This window comes from Anoplophora glabripennis, unplaced genomic scaffold, assembly GCF_000390285.2.
Source record: "Anoplophora glabripennis isolate ALB-LARVAE unplaced genomic scaffold, Agla_2.0 scaffold12, whole genome shotgun sequence".
Classification (NCBI taxonomy): Eukaryota; Metazoa; Arthropoda; class Insecta; order Coleoptera; family Cerambycidae; genus Anoplophora; species Anoplophora glabripennis.
Genome location: NW_019416512.1, coordinates 1,120,818 through 1,138,233, shown reverse-complemented (window position 1 = coordinate 1,138,233; position 17,416 = coordinate 1,120,818). Strand labels below are relative to the sequence as shown.

The window sequence follows — 17,416 nt, the reverse complement described above, 5'->3', positions numbered from 1 at the left end:
ATAATTTTGCAATCCAGATTTTGCAAAAAAATTTGCAAATTTTCAAAATATTGCATAGCAAAAAGCAAGGGCCTTAGATACTTAAAACGAAGAAAATTTAATCACATATAGAAGGGCTCTCAAGCTTTCAAAGCTTTCTCAAAGGTAAGTGCGTAAACTTATATACTGTTTATTAAAGATCAAAAACAAATTTATTTGTTATATGTTGTTTAAACAAATATTCTAAAATTGTTTAAACAACAATTATTTTCAAAATATGTCGAAAATGAGTAATATAATGAGTTAATTTCTGATTGGCTTATATTTTAAACAATAAATAATATTTGAATTGGTTGAATATTCACAAAGTTATTCTAATTGTTTATAAATACAAAGATTCGACCAATGTTTAAACAAGCGCCAGAACTCTCCTAATTGACGGATTCGAATTTTTCAAAAAGCGTTTGAAAACTTGAGAGCCCTTCTATATGTGATTAAATTTTCAAGTATCTAAAGGCCTTGGTATTTGCTGTGCAAAATGTTGAAAAATTGTAATTTTTTTCCAAATCTGGATTGAAAAACTATTATGCAAAATCTATAGAACCGATCTTGATGAAACTTGATGTGATGATTCTACATAACATGAAGTTTTCTTGAGCCATGTATGAAGGTCCTATGCCCAATTTAAAGACCCCAGAAAAATTCCGTAAGTAACGTTTTTTAACCCCATTTATGGCGATTTTTTCGATTTTTATAATAATAATCATGATTCATTCGATTTGTAACCAGTCATATTTTGAAAAAAATTTAATTACAAACATTTTTTTTTTCCATTTTCGTCTAAAATCAACTATTGAAAAGCTACATAATTAAATGGGAAGAAAAATATGACATTTTTGGATTTTTTTAACATATTGTGCCGCCAAAAGTTAAGCCCACGTTTTTTTTTGCGCATAGAAAAAATTTCATTTCTAGTGATATTTGAAAGCCAAAAAACCAAAAATCTCCATGGATATACGATTCACCCAAATATGGACTTTTTGAAACAGATACCGTCTGGACTATTAGTATTAAAATGACATATTTTAACAAAATTCTATATTGAAGACCGGGATGTCCGCTATTCTCGAAGTAGTCGAACTGATACACAAATTAACGAGAACAAATATATTTTATTACAAAATATCTGTTCTCTACAACTATAAAAAAAGTCCAATTTTTAACATAAATGCATGTCGACATCACTCTTGTAACCGCTTATGAATTCATAGCCACTAGAGGAACTGTCACCGTCGATGGAATGTTAAAGGGCTTGTTTTTGTTTATTTACAAAAATATTTAAAGCACCAAATTGTTATCTTTTCAGGATTAAGTTCTAACTTGTCTATGAAAGACCATCACTAACATTTGTAAACACTTCCTTATATGGTTATATTTGTTAAAAAGTAAACTAATAGGATAGGAACGAGCAAGGGAACGTCCCTGTGAGCGGAACAAAACTGAATGCCCGGGAAGCAACCACAGCATTCAATTGATGAAACAGCCATAGACTGTTATTATTATTATTACAGTTATTATTGTTTTGATTGAAAAGTAGTGAACATATTTCTAGGGCTGACAATGGCGGACCGTTAGTTCCTATTTTGTAACTTGTATAACTGCTCCCATACTTTAGTCTTCGAACTTGTAATAAATGGTGTCATATCACCCGTTTATTATTTCGATGGAGACAGTGGAGCAAACTAATCCCCATGTCCACCCTGTGTCTCCGACAAGCATACTAAAGAACTGATTGTGAGCTCAGAAAATAATATTATTGTGAAAATTCGCATAAAAAATATCTTTCAAGTCGACGTCGTACTCCTAAGTCTGCTGAGCACTTGAATCTTATGATTCCAGAGTGACATGCCTTCTGTTATTTCTGCACACATTCAAAATTTTTGTCAATTTCATTCAAAATAGGAAGTGGTCTAATAATTATTTTTTATTAGAATGATTTCTATGATTCTATGATTTTGCTTTTAACACCTATATACTTCTTTTGGCAAATATAATTATAATGTCCTGAATCCTTGATTGCAACAGAAGTTTAATTTTTCCGAGTATTTCGTTTTTTTTTCAAATTTTTTCCGACGTTCAATTTTTCCGAAAATTTCAAGTCTCTGATAGATTTTCTCAAATTCGTTTCAAATCGAGTTATGTGGACACCTTTCGTATCAAATGTCGAGATATATTAAAACAATTCCTTAATAGCAAAGTATTTAAAAATTAGAACTAAGATGAAAAACTGTACATACTTTACATACGCGGGGCAACTTAGGTTAGTACGAAATGACTACTTGAAAAATTCCTGGTCCAAAATTTGCGATTACAAAGGTGGTCTTCGAATTTTTGTTAAAACGTATTTTGTCTGTTACTTTTGAACTCTTTGTGGAAATTAATTTATTGTTATATACACCGTATTCCATTGAACAGCAACAGATTGTTAATGTCGGTTTCCAGAGCTCCAAGACGTTTGAAATTTTTTTTATTTTTTATAGGATCTAAGAAAATGCTGCCCATCACGTTTTTCTTTAATATTTCGAATAATTTGTTAAAAGAACAGCAACCAGTGACAAAAAATTTGAATTTAATATTTTTTTCAAACTTTCTACAACATTCGAATTGATATTCAAATTCCTCAAGACAGGAATTCAAATCCAAGTGAAAATCCACAAAGAAAAGGTGTACATTTTTCTAATATTTCTAATAGCATATTGAAAGTATATGGACAAGTGAGAAAAAAAATATTTAATGTTTTTTATCACACTTTTTTCAACATTTGAATAATTGATATTGAAATTTAGGTAAAACACGTTTAAAAAAATTAGTTTTTTTTATATTATTTTAATGAAAAATGCCTCAACCAGCATCACATTACATGCACAATAATACCTAGTAAATAGGTAGTAATAAATAATCATCCAAAATAAAAACTAAAAATGACATGTCTAAATATAATTGATACAAAAACACACAAATGATATGATGAAATTATAAAATAACGCAACCATTCAAGAAATATATTGTATTCTTACTGTACTGTATTATCACCCCTGACAAAGGCTAAGTCACGTAAAACAACTGCTACTACAAAGAGATCTTTTTGTTTTCACATTTGACTTAGGATTGTTTCATCAATTGTTTCCCTTCTCTCGTAACAGAAAAAAATTATAATATAAACATCAAACTAACAGAAAAAATGACATTTTGAACAACAGTACCAAAAACATTGAACAGGACTAGATTTATTGTAATTGCTTTTCTATATTAAAAAATATTTGCCGTTCTTAGTAATTTTTTTAAACAGATGTATTCTTATTAGCTCTCAATTTTTTTTACTTTGCCTTAAAGGTATTAAGATAATTCAAATAAATGTAAAAAATTGTATGCTTCTGCATATTTAGATTTCTAATATCCAGGAACATTTACTTCATTTGATAAAATTTAAATAAATAACTTGTTTGAATTAGTTTAATACTTCCAAAATAGAGGAAAAATATGAGTGGTAATAATAAGTTATATGTTTTTTACAATTTAATTATGTTAATATATTAATTTATAAAAACATGTTAATTTATTATACTAAACTAAACTATTCGAGGTAATTTCACCAACTGTACTAAATCATTTGAAAATTTTATAAAGTTTGTTTGAAAGTACATCATAATAATTATTAACAATTTTTAATTCGTCACCTGAATGAAGTCGGAGCACCGTTCGATCGAAGTTTTACCGCGGAACAAATAGCTAATCTCGACGGAGGCGGGGAATCATATTTTGATTCGGATTTAGTTATTAAAATCCACGCGAGGAATTAGCCGTTCTCCTTAAGGAGATATAACAAGAAACGAAAGAAGCGGAGCGGGCAAGGAGAGCGGAATAAATTAGTGGTAAACTGGGATATAAAATTTTGAATATGAATGGGAAATTTTGCATCCGTAATAAGTCCTTTTCAGAAACAAAGCGCAGCTGACGGGAACATATGTAGATGAGCAGGCGAAGACAACCGGCCCCGGGAACGCACCGGATATTTATTAAATGTTGCTGGAATTATATTTCATCGTGGCTCTTTGTGTACCGTACGCCGGAAAAATTAATAATAAAAACATACAGTCGTGAAATATAAAATAAAACGGGCTGTTTAAGACACTGACAGTTCAATGAAGCGAAATTCGCAAAAAAATATCAGAAACTCTATAAAAAGAAACAGTTGTAGCCGCTTTAAACAAGTTTAAAGTCCGTTTTACAAAATATACAAAGGTTTTTGAAGAAGTCATAAATATTTTGTATATTTCAAATAAATTCAAAAAATTAAAAAAAATCTTATTAAATCAAGTCAATGTTCTTTGATATCAGAAATCTAAACATGCAGAATATATCAAATTCCACAGACAAGACTTCTAACTGCTGATAGTGCGGGAAACGAATATTTTATCCTAGCCTAGAATTATACACTGTGAGAAAAAATTTACTTAATTTTACGCAATATCAATTTTTGACCACACCCGTGAATTATCAAGTGAGTGACTTTTTCTGAGTATTTAAGACCAATTTGACTTCGACTTTTTCTCTAAATTTAGCTATTATTGAGTAATTTTTTAGTCGGTTTAGACGGTTTATATTCTCTTTAAATTTTAACTTAAATATCATCGTATTAAAGTCATAAACTACTAAGTTGCCACAGTGGTTTCTACACAGATCTGTCTTAGGAACAATATTTTAGGTCTCAATTAAAGGACTTGGTTAACTGATCGGATGAATAGATTGCCATAACATACGTTACAGATACGTAAGTATAGGTAACAATCTAACTATCTAACCAAATATTTTTCGAGACTCAATATATTATTGTTTTTAATTATTCTATTCAAACCACTGCATTTAAACATAATTGTTACCAAAATAACCGGATACACAGATACTTGTCCAGCACCACATACCATACACCACGCCACGAGATGATTTAATGGGGGGGCAATGGGAATAGACAACGCACGACAACCATAGAATGAGGTGAGGTCACCCAATAATGAGGACATTTACTTCGATTTAGGTACAAGTGTACCAAATACGAGTTTATCTGGAGAATTTATTTAACGAACGCTTGATTGAAAACACTCAATTTTAGTTCAAATATTATCACAAATTAGTAAAATTATTAAAATACTCAATATTGAGTGAAAATGTAGTCAATCATTTCAAGCAATGGATTTACTTTTATTGCTTTCACTCGCATCGATTTTTTTACAGTGTACCATAACCATATCTGATAAAAAGATAGTAATAAATAATAATTACCCAAAATAAAAACTAAATTTTATAATAATTAATACAAAAACACATGTTTGATATATTTAAATTGTTTAATACTGTAATCACTAAAAGAGAAAAAAATGCAAGGGCTGATAAAATATAGATACGTTTTTTAAGTAAAAAGAGGACACCCAAGTATCTAAAATTTAGAGGAAGGGAAGCTTTATTTTTGTGGAGTTCCCTCGTATAATTTTAATGGTTCCTCGCCGTTACGATGTTCAGGTGATCCAACATTGTCTCTGATGCTTCTGATAAAACATAAAAAGTGGGGTACCTACTTTTGTATATGAAAATTTTTCGAAAATAAATACTTAAAAAAAATTATCCCTTCTCGAAGGAGATAATTTTCTTCGATATCTAGAAATCTTTCGAGATATATTTATATTTTGAACTATCAGGTTAATAGCGAACAGAGTCTCTTGTTTCGTTGAAATACATCGATAAATTCAAATTTACATGAGGGTGAATTTGTAAAACTTCATAACATGGGCCGCAATACTTTGAAATAGAGGATATTTCGCAAAACTTTAAGTGTGCCGTCATTTGAAAAAAAAAATATTTACACAATACATTTCTATTTTCAAATATTTTCTTAAAATTTAAACATTAAATAAACTATCTTAAGATACTTCAAATTTTTTCAAGTAATAATGCGAATCTGAATTTCTCGAGAACTGTTCGATTTATAGAAATTAAAAAAAAAAATTAACATTTTTCCGGAGTCCCGAGTCCGAGACGAGGAATAATCTTCAAATATTCATGACCAAGAAAAATTTCCCTCAATAATGTAAATATGTGTGACATTTGGTAAAAAATGTTTGATTATTCATAATTTTATAATTAAAAATCAACCTGATAATAATAAAAAGTAGATTCATAGAAAACAAAATTGTAAATAAAGCTACACCAGACAGGTCATCATAAGTGTCCAAAAATTCGAGTCTAGGGGAGGTCAGGTATTTTTTTTCAACTTAGTTGTCACAGAATTGTCAAAAAATGTTACATAGGCGGTTAGATATTTAACCAAAAATTAAATATCAAACATTACATTATTATTAAAATGTTATAAAAAATATATACTTTTTGTACCTATACACTCTGTTACAAATGTATCCTTCGTGTAGAGAATTGCATTAAATAGGACAAATGTAACAGACGATATTAACGATTACTATAGTTACTTTATTAAATAAAAAAAAATCCTAAGCATACTCAAGCTACAAATTCGTTAAAAAGTATTTCTTCTCTTCGCATAAGAATACAAACACTAATTTGCGATTAATATATACTTGCTCAATTTTTTTCAATTAATAAATCTTGAAAGAATGCATTTTGAAAACTATAACTTGCTCAAAGTTACAATTCGCACGCCTATGATTTTCTTTGGGCTCAATTTTTGGAAAATTGTATTAGTGACTTTTCCTGTTCAAAATGTTATAATAACATTATTTCATTCTACACTTGTTGAAATAGCGCACTACGATTTTTTTTCAATTATCAAACATTAATTCTTCTAGAATTCTAATTAAAATTATTGAAATAAATGAAAAAATAATAGAAATTAATATTTTAAATGTTTTTATGCAAATTTAAATATGAAAGAATTTTTATATAAATTGGTATATGAACATTGTTAGATTACCGATAAAAAAATACAATTTTTCAAAAATTGATCCTTAATAAAATACATTTTCCTACTTGATATTGAGGATTATACCCCGTTTCAAATGTAATTTTTTTGCTATAACAATTTAGTGTAACCTGGCATATATTTAAATTCATTAATCACTTCTCTCTGACTTCTATTTTCTTATAGGACTAAAGTTGCAGCCAGTTTCATAATGTTGTCCAAAAATTCCATAGTAGCCTAAAATTTTTTGTATTTCAGTAATCTGAAAATTTTCCTACACTATTCTCATATTCTTGAAGTAATTTCTAAAATATATTTTTTACTAAGCTTTAAGGGCAAGTAAATTACACTTTTTTAAAAATTTTATACCATCGCCGGCGCATCCGCCAAATTATAGAAATAATGAAATTTATTTGAAATCGTCATTTTTTTATTTTCTATATTAAAAAATTGTCCAATTTCTACCACTGACTTTCGAGTTCCTCATACGTGGAGCATCCAAGCAGATCGATATCACAAAAATATTTACGGTTTCAAGAAGAAAATGTTAGAAGAAATATTTAAAAGCCATATACGTAATGTTATATTGAAACGTTTTTCACCCATGTTCTTTCAGGTAGCTCCAACAAATTTTATTTGAAAAAACCTATTTATACACTATTACTGTGGTTTTCATAGTGCTCCTATTACCGTGATTTATTATTTACATCAGCCTTACAAGTGTTAAAAATGGTCAGAATTATTGGATGGTCGGTACAAAGGATCCATTGTATGTACATCCATAACTTCCCTTTTTTTTTGGATATATTGTAAATCACCCAGCGTAGACATTTCAACATCAGTTTCTTTGTAGCCATTCCGCGTACCTTCAAATCTTCTCTGTCTGTAGGTTACTTAATTTTTACGTCACTTTCGAAACTGAACTTCACCGTACTCCGGCGAAGATGGATGCGTGTCCGCCGCAATACGTCCACGAGCAAACAAACTACGCCGAGGAGGTGATAACAAATACGCTGGCAAACGGCACCATCAATCACCGGACCAATGATTCGTGTAGTGGACGCGGTTTTACATGGGCCGGGGCCCGGTGTGCCCCGCCGGCAACAACGTCGAGGGTCGACCTCTTTGACGGCACGTGAGGGCGTGCGATGTGAGCTGAATCGCCTGTTCTGGCGGAAAATATTGTCTTATGGTTCGTGTGACTGCTGCGGGGGCATTCTTGAGGCATCAGAGCTAGTTTTATGGCTAGGGATTTGTTCGGTAACGTACTCAAAATAAAACGCGAATTGAAGGTCTGGTTGGTTGTACTATTCAAAAATTTAGTTATGCATTTGCATTGAAGTTGTTTTGAAATTCACAGCTAAAGTTTAAAAATCAAAAATATGTACGTAAATGTTTGGAAGTAACACTTTAAAACTGCACTTTGAAATATTACATAATAAATAACATTGCATTTTTTTTTTTAATTAATTGTTAAGCACAAAAAATTATAGATTTTGTTGAAATGAATCTGTTTTCATTTAATGATAACATGACATATTAAATATTTCGATTACGATGTACCGTTGTGTCAATACAGACCAATCGAAAAGTGACACTAATTTGGCAAATCGCAAATAAGGGGCAAAATTACGTGTTCTCTATTTAATGCAAAAAGAGCGAATTCCCGAGCGGCTTCTGCCTGATCTTGGGACAATCGTTCTTCGCTGGTTATAAAGAGCAACTTAATTTCAACTTTTTCTACTACTATATTAACTTATAAAATTAACGATTAGTAATTAAACAATTAGTTGCAAAAAAACGAATGCAATTAATTAACAAATACCAACAATTGCAACAATTTCACGGTCAATCGAATCGGCCTTTGGCACATATGTTGGGCATTGGATTAACCGTCTTTTCCATAAATTTCATCAACATCCATCGCTTTTTGCAATAATAATGCACAGTTTTCGAAAAGTGATTTTTCCGCGTTCGATGTTTATTTTATAGTAAAAAAATTGGTAAAATATGACTTTATATATCTTAGATTATAGGTAATTTAATTGTTTACAACATAAAATAACTAATTTACCGATAGGTCGTCTAGATTTTCACGGGCAGTAAAAATGTAAAAAAACACGAAATTTTGCCTTTCATTTGCAATTAGCCAACTTAAAGTCACTTCTTTTGAGTTAGTTTTTTGATATTACCATTCTACATAACCTTCTCTTTTTAACTTGTACTTTCCCTTTGACTGTTGATTGACGTACATACTAGATAAATAAATGAATAATTTTATTTCTGAAAAATTAAAGAAGTAATATTACCCACATTTTTACTTTCCTTTGAATTTATTAAGCTAATTCAAATTAATTCTTAAGTAGAAATCATCTTTATAACGCAAAAATAAGTCATTTGATTGGATACATTATTTATTTATTATTTTGTATAATTATTATTAATGAATAACTTATAAAATTAACCCTTTAGTGGACCTAGATATTAATAAAAACAAGTTAGTAAGTCATATATTGAAATCTCCTAAGCTATAAGAGATACGAAAATGGGTCAATGAGGAAAGTTTTAAACAATTTTGTTACTAATTTGATGGTGTTCATATTGGGACTCTGTTCAACTTTAGGAGGTATTATGAAAAAGAGACCATTTTTTTTATTGTTACAATTAAGATATCTATGCCAACGAATTATAAATATTTTTAGAATTAATATGAACTATATCCATCACATCTAAAAGATAAGGTTAAAGATTCTTAGCTAAAGCTTTAAAACCACTGTCTTGTACTACCTAGGCAATCTGCGGCAAGATAGAAATGGTTAAGAGAATCATCAATAATAAAAAATTAATAATTTATAAAAAAATATCAGATTTTAAAACATATGCAGGGTGATCCCGAGGTACTGGGCCAAAATTCATGGGTAGATTCCCGAAGCAAAAATATTGCGATTTAGCTAAACTTACCTTAGTTCAAAAGTTATAAGTTAAAGATATACAGGGTGTTAAATGTAAAATATTATTTTATTTTTTTTAATTTATTTCTTAATAAATGCAAATATCCACACAAAATTTTGGGGTTTGGGTTCCTTTGGGTCGAGAAATTGAAAACCCGTTCACATTTTGGTTATAGTTCATACAGAGCGCTAGCTGCAGTAGATTGAATGTGTTAAAAACGACATAACCTTTTTATATTTTAAAGTATCTCATCTTTGGTATCAAATTCTTATTTTTTACACAAAAAATATGCACTTTATAAAAGTAACTGTCTCGCACCGTTTCCGAGATATTTGGCTTTGAAACTGCCAATGCTAATAGTTGAAATAATTAAAATAATTTAGAAAAACAAGGGTTTATTTATAATTTAAAATTGTAATGAACAGTAAAATAGTAAACATTAGTAAAAAATATGCCTTTTTGACAATAATTGCTCAAAATTCCACCTTTAACTTCAATGCCTTTGGACTAAGGTAAGTTCGGCTATATCCAATATTTTTTGCTTCGGGAATCTACCCACGAATTTTGGCCCATTACCTCGGGACTACCCTGTATAAGTTGATTTTCCTTCATCAACCATCAACTTAATGTGCTAGAATTAATGGAGTACGGAGTTAAATTTTTTAAAAATCATCAAGTCACCCTCAGTTGTTTCCAATAGATTCGCCGGTCTCGATATATTTCAATCATTTTCACTATTAAGTCAAATAAAATGAAAATCCCTTTTTTAAGAAGACATTGACTAATGATCCGGCTGGAAAATTTGGCAACGCATAGACCCCGCCGGTGATTGATGCACTGGCATTATATAGATCCAGCCGTGGAGTGACCACCTGTTGGCCGGATTTATGTACACATTACACACATCCGCGGTTTACAGGTTGCTGACAGATGCAAATTGCGTTATTTATACCGCTTAATTTTTCATAAAGTGCGTCGCGGCCCAGCCCGGCCATCAGAGACGTTAATTCTTGCTTATTTTTCACAGTTTCTGTTATAACGAATATAAAAATGTATCAGAATTAAATGATTTTAACGTGAGCGAATCTGCGGCACGCAGAAACAAATCGTGTCGTTACGTAAGTTTTGCTTTGTTACGAAACATGGTTAAGTCTTGACTAAACTACAGTGGAGTAGGGGTGGATTCAGATGGTACAAGAAAAATAACAGGCCGACAAGGCTTTAACCCAATAACACGAATATATTTTTCCAAAGGATTTTGATGCGCTGAATTCGAACCCAAAGTCCAAATTTCTCAATTGACATTGATATTTGTAGTTATGTTACATGGAAAGGTTATTTTTTAGACAAAGCTATTAATGAGGTCTTAAAGTACTATACTTACTCTTTAAAACGCATTTGGATTTATCCCGATATCATTTTTCGTCTTTGTGAAATTGAAAATTGAAATTTAGTAGTGACAAATTACTAAATAACCAAAAACTTGAAATCAATCTAGCTGAAAAATAAAATAAAATATCTAGGTATATTTATTGATACACATTTAAAATGTAATGACAATCTTGAATATGTTTTTAAAAAGCTGCGATGTTAAACAAATGAAAATTTTGTATTCTGCTTTAGTACAGCCACATCTTATATAAGGCATGTTAGCATGAGGATGGATCACGGACAATTATGTAAAAAATTGGAAATAACACATACTTGCATTTAAAAAATATTATATTTACCCAACTGCTTCACTTTATGAGGAGACTCAAATCCTTGATCATCGACAACTATTCTTCCTAAGTATTTCCAGTTATATTTCTAAACATCCAGAGGATATAATTTTATTTTTGATCACGATAAATCTACTAGATCCAGAACTAATATGTTGTTTCACCTTTTTAATTCCATTTATTTATAAACAAACATCCACTGAATATTAAAAATATAAATTTTATGTCTCTATACAGTGTGACTCAGAACTTATCCAAAAAAAAAATTCTGGATGTACAGGGGACCCTTACAAATACAATTTTGTAAAGAAAAAATCAAAAAGGGCAGTTCGAAAATGATTTCAAAATGCACGGCACTGGACACTGGTCCACTGTAAAACCTGACCTCTCACAATGCGACCGGCATGGCGGTGTGATAAAAACGGACAAAAACTTTCGCAAGGAAAGAAATATGTAAACAGAATTTTATCGCACCTATTTTATATCGGCAAATTCAACTGATTTTGCCTTTATTAATTAATAAAATTAATTTGTGTTTTTAAATAATAAAATCATTTGACATACCTGATGTTACAACAATTGTTCAAAATTTTATCCACGAATGTGTAAACACATTTGGGTCCGTTGTTACAGTTTCTACGAACACAAATGTTGTCTTGTTTCACCATAACACAAATGCTTCACCATAAATTAAAACGATATCCATCAACACGCAAACCATTTTTGACACTAACTACCCATTTTGACACTCACTACTAAATATCCTACTGTAAACGCCACAGATAACAGGTAAATATCGCAACGAGCGACGATTGCAAAATCCGAATTCAGTATTCGGAGTCGCTGAGGCCAAGTGGCGAATGACGCTAAAGGCTACAGTTGTCCAGCTATGTAGTGGTTGAATGTACTTTAACTTTAATATTTTTTTTCTCGGAAACTATAAGGATTTTACAAAAATTTTTTTTACATCTATTCCCAAATTTTTTTGGATAAGTTGTGAATCACCCTGTATAAATAAAAGATAAAACTTTTACTTTCATAATTTATCTACAGTGTACAGTTTTCCTGAACTTGTCCAAAATGTTTCTTTTAACGGATGTGTAAGATACTGTTCTTTTTTCTTTGTTTTTTGAGTATCCACAATTGTTTGAATTACGTATGTATAAAAATTTATATGTATATGCATGTAAAGCCAAAAAATTAGACGGTTGTCTAAAAAAGTTAACTCTTTTAAATTTTCAAGCTTTCGAAACTATATTTTGTTTCTTCATCCGGAAAAAACTACAAGAGGATGCAAGTTAAAATTTTTCTTATAAATTAGTCATTAAAAAATTACTTACTAATCGAGAATTGCATATGAAATTAGCAAACATAATAGGTCCATCTACCGCGGGCATAGGTTATTATGTCAAATAAATAAAAACAACACAGGTAACAGTTTAAAAAAGGAAATTGTGCAATTATAAAAATTTTAATATTCTTAACTATAGAAGACTAGAGCCGAAATCAAACAATACGAACAAAACCGTCTGTCTTTTAGGCACGGATATCCGATAAGAAGGAAAAAAAGGGAAAAAATATTAACGATTTTTTAACGATAATTTATTTTATTAAATTAACCAAAAACAAAGTCGCATACCACTATACAGGGTGTCTCCTGAAAGACCGTCCTTGTTATTGAAATACTGATTTAATAAAAAATATATATATATATATATAAATTACACTGAGACCATCAATATTAGTGACGTAATAATTTTTTTACAAGCGTGTTTCATTTGAAATAGATAAAAGTAACTGCGTTTAGCTACCCTTAAAGTATAGTCAGTTCTCTTCCGGACACCCTATATAACGTATTTTCATCACATCACATCCCTTTATGAATAACTGCTTGACTTCAGGTAGTAATTAATGGTCAAAGATTTCACAATCAAACGTCAGAGGTCAAAAATAAGGATCACGTCAGTATTATACCGAATCCCAGTCCATCAATAAAAATGTTTCATTTTATAACCATATTTCAAATTATTTTTATTTTTGGCTTTTTGGCTGAGAGTGGGTTACATATTAAAAAATATATATAATACAGAGAACACAACAGAAGGTTTGATCTAATAATAAACAGATAGAGCTTAATGTAAGAAAATTTTGGAAAAATTTTACCATGGTTTCAAATCATTTAGTTATGGCAAATTTTAATCCTTTTATCGATAAAGAGTATGAAAGTATAATATATAGTTTAACATCTAAAATGGTTGCTATCCGTCCAAAGAAGGCACAACACTGTTGGTTGATACTATTCATTCAACAAATTATTTTTTATTAATCAAAATATTAGATTTCCGTGTACCAGAAGCCAGAAGGGCATCCTGTATATTTTAAAACAATAGAATTGTACCTCTTCCGTGTTCATTGAAAACGAAAAATTGACCGTGTCAGGTAAGCCCTCATCGCCGGCTAGATGAAGTAATTTAAAACCGACGCGGCAACGATCTGCAGTGGGCATCGAGCCTGGAAAATCGCGAACGTCGTGACGCGTCGGTGGCAGGCAAGAACCAGCTCCTTTCACCCGTCTTAGAGGCGCGTTTCCGCCAGAACAATGGACTCGTTAATTAAGAGTTCTTTCGGCGACACGGCAATCCGAAAATTTCTCTCCTCGGATATCAACAGACACATGCCCCCCCGAGTTGCCCGCCTCTCGATTTGCGGAATCGATAATGGAGCCAGACGCGTTTTCTCTGCACTTTCGAGAAGAATTCCTTCTCTTTCGTATCGCGAATATCGAATTTTCAGAATTACGCGAAGTTGCCGGAACTAGCAAGTTCTCATTAAATGTAGGGAATTATGAGGGTCTGCTGGTTTATTAATATTTAATAATTCCAAGGAAGCTACTTAAAAGACAATCCTGAGTAAAATGTAGAAATGGTGAGTGAGATCTTTCTGTCGTGGGTATCTTTCGTGTTCATCTTTGTAAAAGGTGTTGCTATAACAAGATTCAAGATATTTCTTTGAAAGATTACATTATTTAACAATTTCAATATATCAGATATTAATAATATTTAGGTATCATTTTCAATTTTATTTTAGATAATTATTAATTACTAGATATTACTGGTTTAATTCAATGCTAGCTGGAGAATGTAGCCCATAAAGTAGTTGTTTTCCACAATATTATCAGTCTTGTCTAGGAGATCTTTTGCATGCCTACATTTTTCAGTTTTTTTGGACCTGTAGTGTGGAACTCTCAGTATGGCCTTGGGACATACCCTTGGACTTATTTCCCTCTAAATAAGCAACGACTACGGTTGATTTTTGGTACTGTACACAGACTGGCCAGATACTTCTGCTCTAGTTATAGAATTTCAAGATACCAGGGTCGACTTTCGAACCCGCTTAATGGTGGCTTCGCGAATTTTGGGGAACTGCTCTTCGGTGTGGATTCTAGCATTTCCATAATCTGTTAACGTGCATGCTCCGTTGTGGAATCTGGCTATTTTATATTTATGTAAGACAACTTCGTTTCGTATCCTAGTTCAAATTTCGTGGCAATCTTGGCGTTTTTGCGGAAAAAATCAAAACTGGAGTGAATATTTAGGCGTTTCGCGAAGGTCGTCGGAATTCGCTCTGCTAAGAGCATCGGGCTCTTCATATGTTGTCTATTGTAGCTTGAGGTGTTTGAAATGGACTCTGTGGACAGTTCCGGCGTTGAGATTAGAAACATGCGTGATAATTTCTACTTGAAACATAGGTGAAAATTTTGATTCCGCTCAGTCTTCGACACCTATTTTTGGTTAGATTTTCTGCTAGTTGGAGCTCTCCAAACGGTGTCGTAGATCAGATTCGAAATACACTCGGGAATAAGACGATACCTTAGTACAATATGATGTAAATTATTATTATTTGGTTTAAAAACAGATTTAACTACTCGTATTACTGTTATTTTTATTTTGTAAGCGCCACATATTTTTTCTCGAAAATAGTCAAGAACCCATATTTTGGAAACATGGTATTTAAAAAGTAGGACACGCTCTTGTGGTTGCTTATAACTTACCTAATATGTATCTTGACATTTTTGCCATCTCTTGTGCTATTGAGTACTTACGAAACGGCTGCAGGACTGTAGCGAAACTTGGGCGATTTGGACACTATTATAAGATCTAGATCTCACAAATATTTGTATTGGATATAAAAAGTGCATCAGTTATTATTTGTGTATAATTTTGGTTTGGTTACATGGAATAGACTGTGTACAATCCAACGACAATGAAAGTAAGAGTCGTATAACGCGGGTGATCTGCGCATGACTCGAGTAGACGTTCAATCGCACCTCATATTGACTCCGTCAAATTCCCAAGGAGATTCCCAGCGGATTTCCGATTTTCGAGCGTCAATCTGAATCCGCCGTTAGAGATGGCTAGGCTTTTGGATTCACCTACATGTCACCAGTGGATGATGTTGGTGGTCGCTGAGCGATCTCTTAATGTCGAGTTGATTGCCCACAACATTTGAAGCAGCAGTGACTTTTCTAGGGATCCGCGCCATCTTCTACGGTTACTCTATCAATATCATCGGGCTCTGTTGGCGTTATCTGCTATCTATTGGTGTGGCTGAAGCTGTTTTGAGCTCCATGGGCAGCTCCGACGACGGAATTCTCAAGATCCCCATCGGAGCTATCTGGTTGGTTTGAATGATGAACTCGATGTTCTCGGGAATGTCTACCTAAGTGGTTTTGGAATTTTTCTTCGGGCTCTACTGGCAACACCTTGTCGTGAGTGAAATTTGTACTGCTGGTACAATAAAGACGCTTTAATTTTTTAAAAGACTATGAAACAACTTTCTTAAAGTTGTTACAGTTCCAAAATTCATTAATGGTACTAAATTTTATATGTACTTGAATAATTTAGGCAAGCAATTTAAACACAAATATTTAATTTTTTCTTGAATATATTCATAACACATTAATATGCAGCACTTTTTATTTCTAGAGATTATAATTTAAAAAATGACTACAATAATACAACTTAAGAATTCAGTGATGCCTCATGCTATGTTACCGATTGCAATCCTCCCAGAGCATTTTCAAACGGTTAGGAAGCGACGATTACATCCCCTTTATAGCCTTAGCCATCACTTGCGGTTATTTTACGGCCCGTATAATTTCGGCGATTATAAAATGTCGGGGATTTCAGTATCACGGCCTCGCTTGATGTGGTCTCTTTGATTTCAGGTGGACGAGAGGCGACCAGGAGTGAGGAAAGCCGAAAACAGGTAGGATTCACGTTTTTTTTACTGCACGACCCTTCACGAGGGAAATCGGATAAATGTATCTTGTTAAATATGGTATCTAGTATAAGTTTTGTAACTTCGAACAGATAATATGGAACTTACGATATTTGATGGTAATGATATGTATATACATTGATACAAGGTATTAAAAAAAATAACACCGAATATAAAATAATATTTTTTTCCTGTAGAACAAGGGCGTATTCTCTTTTGTTTCTGAGAAAAAGGAATTTATTTTCTCTTTTAATAACATTTTTGCTATATTTCTTTAAGTAACAATGCATAAACGGTTTTGATGATCTTATAGCAATGATACGAGAAATAAATAGAATTTATTTCAACAAGAGACAAATTTTTCTTTAAAATATGCAACATGTACGATTCCTAACCTCAAAAAAGTAATTTTCTAAAATATTAGTAGGAAAACTCCTACAAGATAGTGAAAAACTAACACAGATGCATTTAGTACCTTCAGAAACTTATCTGTACCAAA

General features: G+C 31.7%; 1 protein-coding gene across 1 annotated transcript in view; it reads left to right on the top strand.

The window, feature by feature from the left end:
• Window positions 1–17,416, top strand: part of LOC108917938 (myelin transcription factor 1) — a 192,210-nt gene that overhangs the window by 55,319 nt on the left and 119,475 nt on the right. Inside the window, exon 3 of the mRNA XM_018724754.2 lies at window positions 16,865–16,905. Within this exon, the coding sequence (XP_018580270.1) occupies window positions 16,865–16,905 (41 nt within the window). The remainder of the gene's footprint in view (window positions 1–16,864; window positions 16,906–17,416) is intronic.